We start from the raw sequence: 7,379 nt of genomic DNA, 5'->3' as shown, positions 1-7,379 counted from the left end.
TTGACTTTCTTAAAAGCCTTTTATGAGCCCAGGTTTCATCTGTGCCATCTGTGCCATTAGATACCTTTATGCACTGGGCTTTCCAAGCACATTTTGATTCCTGGTCTTGTCAGCAAGCAACCTTCATTACTTACTACAAATCAGGAAAGGTTACTGATGGGTATCTGGCCAGTTTTTCATTGGGCTTTTTTGGCCTAATAAAGTGAACATTAATTCCTTAATGCAGTCTGGACACCTTTGGAGATGTTCCAGTTAAAGCCTTGGTAAAATAACCAGTGCCTTCATTATGTTTCATAAAACAAAACAGATTCTTATTGAACTTCTGCAAGTAACTGTATTGTTAGAAATTAAAAATACTTACAAAAGGCTTTTAAATTCCAGAGAAATCAAGGAGAGAGAAAAATACATGTTTTAAACTTCTACTTATAAATATATATATTGCTTTACAAGTAGCTCAAAAATCAGAAAATTATTTTCTTGACTTTTGGAATAGAACACAGACAGAATCAACAATATTTTGAACAAAAAGCTATAATTTGAACAAAAAGCCATAAGAAATTATCTCAGTTCTATGTAACAGATTTCTATTCTGTTTAAAGTTAAATTAGCCACACTCATAGACATGTTAACTTTCCAATGAAAGTGTTAAAAATCTGTTTTTAGTTCAAAGGTATTTAATTTTTTGAAAACATCAGGAATTTGAATTTAAGAGAATTCGTCAGTCTCTCTCAATATTTTTTTTTCAGGATAAACTCTGGATTAGGACAGAACAATATTTTACAAATGGGGACAGACCAATGCTTTGTAATATTGGAATATATATATATTTATAATCCATACAAAATTAATCACCATTTCATATTTGACAAGGTTTTCTATACATTTTTAATAAATAAATAAAATAAGTTTAATTCATTTTCTTATGACTTTCATTCATCTTAATATGTCAAGAAGACCAAATTTAGAGTTGTGCCTTTTCATTTTGTTAGCCCAGGCTGAGTTTGAACTCACCAGTCTCAGTGCATGTGGCTGGCACTGTATCCACTGTGTCATGGGCACCATGCACCAAATTTAGAGTTTTGAATTTGGAAGGTTTGTCAAATTTTAAATATGACATTTCTAATATGAGTTTTTAAAAACAATCATCCATACCAGTGAGGGAGGAAAGAACTATAGACTGGGGAAATGAAGTCTGCTCTATTGGTAATAAAGCTCTAAGTTCATCCCATCAAGGATTTCATACTCCCCTAGAGGCACATGGTCCTTAAAAATTATGTACTGTTTCTTTAGGACAATCTTTTTCCAGTGGGTGCCAGTTTGGGCTGCAATCAGCCTGTTAAGGTCCCCAACGGTGTCATTTATGTTGCATTTAACACTGACCTTCTTCCCCAGAAGGTCATTGCAAACAACCTTGATGATCCAGGCTGGAGCTCCAAACTCCAAATGACAACCTACAGACACCACAATCTCTAGCCTCAAGCGCTCTGAAAGACAAGATTTTAAAAACCATGAGAGGTTATTTTGCAATCTCCATGCATTTGAAAACCTAGAGGAAAAGAAAATCATTTTTTAGGTGAATACATTTACCAAAAATAACTAAGACATAGAAAGGAAAAAAAGATTGATTTCCAAAGAACAGAAGTTTATCAAGTAATTGCCTCACATAAGAACACCAGACCTAGGTGGTTTCTGCTTATTTGAATGTGTCCTCCTAAAATTCAACTGTTGGAAACTGAATTCCCAAATTCATATATTGATGGCATTTGGAGGTGTTGCCTTTGGGAAATAATTAGGGTCAGATGAGACCATGATGTTGGGGGATCCTGTGATGGGATTCAAGGCTTTATAAGGAAAGGATGAGAAACCTAAGCTGATAGGCCAGTGGTTCTCAACCTTCCTAATGCTGTTTATAGTTCCTGTAACACAGTTCCTTTAACACAGTTCCTGTGTTGTGGCGACCCCCAATCATAAAATTATTTTCATTGCTACTTCATAACTGTAATTGTGTTACTGTTATGAATGGTAATGTAAATATCTGATATGCAGAATGTATTTAGGCAACCCCTGTGAAAGGGTCGTTAAACTCCCAAAGGGGTCGTGACCCACAGGTTGAGAACCACTGTGGTAGACTGTAAGAACACCATTGCCTTAATTATTTGGTGTTCCAGACCCCCCTAACCCAAAGCTCAAAGGTGGCAGCTAACTAGTTCTAAGAGAGAGAGGCTTACCACAATGAAGCTTGGTCAGGCTATTTTCTGGCCTTTCTGGGTCTCTATTCACATCAGGTCAGGACCAGGGGAAAAAGCCCAGATCATAACCTGGTCAAAATAGTTCCTAATCAACCAACATGGATGAAGGAGAAACACAGAGAAATACAGCAAATAATTAATCAGTCACCATCTCACCCAGTCTTAGGAGTTAAATTTATGGGCCCAGCATGCTTCGCCTATACTACTCTGCTGACTAACAGTTAAATTTAAATAAAAAATGTCCACCCCTCACAACAAATCTCCCAGAAACACAGGCACACTGAATTTTGCCTTATGGCCCAAAGGACAATTTCTTTCATTGAAAAATGAGCGTTTACTTAACCACCACAATGAGCTCTAGATGATATATTCATGTCTTATTCTTGGCCAGAAGAATCTGGTGAGAGGTGTTTTCTAGCACTTGAGATGAGGAGGCCAGTGGATTGCTCAAGCTCATGAGTTAAGACTAGTCTGACCAAGAGCAACACCCCATCTCTACTAAAAAAATCCAATAGATTCACTAGGCTTTGTGGCACATCCCTGGAGTCCCAGCCACTCAGAGGCTGAGGCAAGCAGATCCCTTGAGCCTAAGAGTTTGAGGTTATTGTCAGCTAGGACAACATGGCACTCTAGCCCCGGGCAACAAGTGAGACTGTCTCCGAAAAAAGGAAAAAAAAAAAAAAAAAAGGAGGGAATGTTTTATTTATTTATTTATTTTGTATTGCTAACTATGAATTTTATTATGTGGACATCTACTGTGGCATGCATCTGTACAAACCTTTCAGGCAACAGCTGGGTTATGAATTAAAAGGCATAATTTTTTTTCTCATTTTATTACAATGAATTTTAACAGTACAGAAATTCACATGACCTTGGTGGGTCAGATTTCTTAAACCCTGCAACATGAGGAACTCTAAATACATTAAATATTGTTTACACATTCAGACCTCCAAGGTACAGGTACCTGGAAATAGTTACAGCCCTCACCAACTAGGTTGGGAACATGAAGTCCAAAAGCATCTGAAATGCTGTGAAGGCATAACTTTACAAATAGCAATGTAAGCGTACAGAACTCACCTTTATTAAGGTGGTATGTTTATGTAATTCCAGTGTCTTCACAATTTAATGAACCAAATTTACTATACTTCATTTCTAAAAACCTAGATGAAACATGAAAAAGAAGCCATATGGTATAAATTGCAACTTCAGGAAAAGTTCCTGCTTTATTATTCCGAATAATTTTTCCCATGTAAAATAATTATGCAATAGTTCCTGGAATGTGGGAAGATAATGTTTGTTAAAGTCACAATGAAACCTTATTGATGGAAGCTTGGCTATATAAACAACATAAGTTAAGAGAAAAGGTTTAATCTCCAAACCTATTAGACTGGATGAAGTAAGGTCAGTAGTGGCCACCTTGCGACATTACCAGAGGTCTCATTCCTATTGAAGGTTGAGAGGCCCACCTTGGTAAGGGGGTACCATTGGCACTCCCTGCCCATATGGTGGCATAGCACCAGGAAGGTAACCTGGCATGCCTTGATGATGATAACCATACTGACCATGAGGTGGCATTGGTGGTCTCATTCCTTGTTGCTGTAGGATGCCTGGTTGTGGTGGCATCATACCTCCAACTGGTCCAACTGGTAGATTATTGATGGGGGCCTGTCCTGGTCGAGGAAGATTACGTTGATATTTGGGTAACTGTGCCCTTCTTTCTTCCAGTGATATATCGTCATCTGGATGGATTAACTTACTGGTTGCACTAGTTGTCGTTAGTGTAGCATGCTTACTTGTTATTGAAGCTGCTGGTTTAGCTGCAGTACTACTTGTTGTACCAGTGGTTGAAGCTGTAGACTGTGTATAAGCAGGGAACAGAGGCTTTGGGGGTTCTGTAGTTGTTGCAGGGGTACTAATTAAAGGCTTGAAATCTATACCAATAAGTCCTTGGACAGCTGACGGAGCCTGTCCAGCACTAGGAAAAAGAGGCTTAGTAATAGGAGGCTGTGGTGCCGGTACTATTGCTGTTGGTGCAGGTGGTCTATTAAGAATACCTGGTGCTGAAACAGCCTGTGCTTGGGTCACTGGAGGGATTCCAGGACACGGAACAGGGGGAGGCATACCTGGTGACATCCCAGGCATCAGAGGTGGTAATCCTGGTCTAGGGGGCATCATTCCACCCATTGGCATCATTATGTTTTGACTGCAAAATGACTGCATGTATTTCCTCTGATGATGCAATCCAGGTGGCATGCCTGGCATAACTGGTGGCATTCCTGGCATCAGAGGAGGAACACCAGGCATCAATGGAGGTATGCCTGGAGGCATTCCTGGTGCTCCTAGAACTGGTGGCAGTCCTGGCTGTGCCATTGGGGGAATATAACCTTGCTGAGGTTGAACAGGCTGTGGTTGAAATGAAGTTGAGTTTGTAGAATCATCATCATTGTACTCATCAGAATCATCTTGTTGCTTCTTTTTTTTACTTTCTTGGGTCTTCTGTTCAAGAAGTTGTCTTCTTTCATCCATGTCTTTTTCTGGAATACCTTCCATTCCATATATTTCCAACTCTATGTTTGTTCTCCCAGGTATTGCATTTGGTACAGCATCTATTGTCTCTTTATGTACCTGCATGCAATGAATAGCTAAGCCAGGTCCTATATACAATTTCTTGTGACATATATGGCATTTAAAATGCTTTGCTTTTTGGTGCTGTGTAAGGATCTTCTCATCATCAAAATCTCTATTACAGTACCAGCACCATGGCTTCAGCTGCTTCTTCTTCTTGCGACCCATAATTGTGCTCTAACAACCAAGAAAAACAAGGAGAAAAACATGGAAAATGAGGAGAATATTACTCATTTTTCTGACCCAATGGCCACCACCATGTCCCACAGGAAACAGACATAAAATCAAGAATGTTTTAAATATTTTTTTTTTTGAGACAGTCTGACACTGGCACCCTACGAGCCATGGCATCATAGCTCACAGCAACCTCAAAATGGTAGGCCTGAGCAATACATGGCCAATCTTTACTCCTCAACAACCCACCTTCAGTATTTTAAGATGAATTGCAGATATTTCACCTGAAAATACTCCCATAGGTATCTCTAAGTAAGAAACATTCTTTACTGCAACTACACATTGGTATTTAAACACCAGAGACAGTGCTAGTCCCAAGTTCTACTGTAAAGCAACCATAGACAATTCTTTTGGTTACATGAGCTGCACCCAGCCTATGAGTTTGTACTTTTATGTTATTATTTTTATTTGATGCCTGCACTTTTAAAAAGTGAAAGCTCAAAAAGCCAGCACAATGGGAGACACCCTTAACCTCAATTACAGGGGAAGTCTGAGGGGGGAGGATCACTAAAGCATAGGAGTTGGGAGGCCAGACTAGGCAGCATAGAAAGCCTTATCTCAGGAAAAAGAAAAAGAGAAAGAGATGAACACTAAAACCCCTTCAAACACCAGAACATCAGGCAGACAGCGTCCCACAAAAGAAACATTGGTCACCATGAAATGCACTTACTCACCAGTGGAAGGCACGTCCAATCTCGACTTCAGCCTTTCAGAGCAATACAGCACTGCTCTGAGCAGCATTACTTAAATACAAGCCTGAGAAGCCCACCCTGCATACACCCTACTCAGCTGTCCCTAGCCACACCTCTTTGTGGCTTTACCCAATCCACCAAATCTGATTTACCCAATCACCAAATCTGATTTGATTAATTCTTTTTATTTTGTTCATTTTAGTAGGCTTGGGGCAGTGTTCTATCCCATCAGCCCCTATTGTATGTAGCCCTTGCCCGATCCACTGACCTATGGGCACCCGACAACGTGACTTGTTAATTCATTGAGCATTACAGCAAACAAGTTTCTTATTTAATCCCTATGATGAAATAGGTACTATTTTATTTCCATGTAAACTTGAAGATGCTGGAGGCAGAGATGTTTGACCATAGAGTGAGCCTCTGACCCTGACAGTCTGACCTTGAACCTCATGTTTGTCATCATTCTTCTTCTTGACTTGGAGACTACTCACTCTATGAGGTCAGCAGCTAAAACCTCAATTTCATAAATTTCATAAGCTGGAGGTCTTTCTGCTTTCTTTTCAACCCTAGAACTTGGTACTTTCCCAAATCTACGCAAGAAGGCACTAACACATAAAAGGATTTTTGTACTCCAGGTGTGGGAAATACACCTCCTTAAGAGTTATTTTACATTAATCTATCTGCATTCAGAGGAATTCACATGTTCATCAATTTAAAGAAAGGCTTTTGGTTCAGCTCCCGTACCTCAGTGAGTAGGGCGCCAGCCACATACACTGAAGCTGGCAGGTTGGAGCCAAGCCCAGGCCTGCCAAAATAGCAATGATGACTGAAACCAAAAAATAGCCACCTGTTGTCCCAGCTACTTGAGAGGATGAGCCAAGAGAATCACTTAAGTCCAAGAGTTTGAGGTTGCTATGAGCTGTGACACCACAGCACTCTACTGAGGGTGACATAGTGAGTCTCTGTCTCAAAAAATTGATAAATAAGTAATGGCTTTTCCTGTGATAACCAAGCCCTTTACCCTTGAAAACAAACTTCCTTTGACTCCATTAGTCCCAGCCCCTTCAAGGGTGGGGAGGAGAATTCCGAAAAGAGGCTTGACAATAAGGAAGTACATAGGGAGGAGAAAAAATTCTGAGAAAAGGCTTAAAGATAAAGAAACTCCTGAGTTCTCAGAAAAGTTTCTCAACTTATGTTGCAATGTTCGCTTTTGTTCTTTTGTGTGCTTGTTGTGATGCAGAAAATAGGGTATAAAAACCCATTTGGCCTGCCATTTGTGGTCAATTGCTTCTTATAGCATTGGCCTCCTACGCAGGTGTTAATAAATTTCTATTGATTATTGCATCAAGTGGGGTCCAAGTCTCTTTCTCAGCTGTGCAAGTCACAACATTGCCACACATTATTTTACTTAAATCTCATAGAGGCCTTAGGGGCTATGTGTTATTCTATTATACAGATGAGTACTGAAACATAGAGCAATTACCTCATTTACATAAGGTCAAACTCTAAAAAGAGGCAAAAAAAAAAAAAAAAAGAGGCACTTAATACAGGTGAAAATAAGTTTATTGTTTTAATTTTT

At 39.5% G+C, this 7,379-nt stretch overlaps 2 protein-coding genes across 2 annotated transcripts; both read right to left on the bottom strand.

The window, feature by feature from the left end:
- Nucleotides 1-1,197: 1,197 nt before the first annotated feature.
- Nucleotides 1,198-3,675, bottom strand: LOC111723140 (ubiquitin-like protein 5). The gene is made up of 2 exons (XM_023509602.1): nucleotides 3,666-3,675; nucleotides 1,198-1,484 (listed from the first exon to the last, which is right to left on the bottom strand). The coding sequence occupies exons 1-2, from the start codon at nucleotides 3,673-3,675 to the stop codon at nucleotides 1,198-1,200; spliced, it is 297 nt and encodes a 98-aa protein (XP_023365370.1).
- A 17-nt stretch (nucleotides 3,676-3,692) lies between these two features.
- LOC100962428 (BUB3-interacting and GLEBS motif-containing protein ZNF207-like) lies at nucleotides 3,693-5,042 on the bottom strand. The gene has a single exon (XM_012801351.2). It carries the CDS (start codon nucleotides 5,040-5,042, stop codon nucleotides 3,693-3,695), a length of 1,350 nt encoding a protein of 449 aa, XP_012656805.1.
- Between the last annotated feature and the right edge of the window lie 2,337 nt (nucleotides 5,043-7,379).

Source organism: Otolemur garnettii, unplaced genomic scaffold, assembly GCF_000181295.1.
Source record: "Otolemur garnettii isolate 467f Iridium unplaced genomic scaffold, OtoGar3 scaffold00008, whole genome shotgun sequence".
Taxonomy (NCBI): Eukaryota; Metazoa; Chordata; class Mammalia; order Primates; family Galagidae; genus Otolemur; species Otolemur garnettii.
Note: the sequence above shows the minus strand (reverse complement) of the source record. Positions and strands in the feature narration are given on the sequence as shown.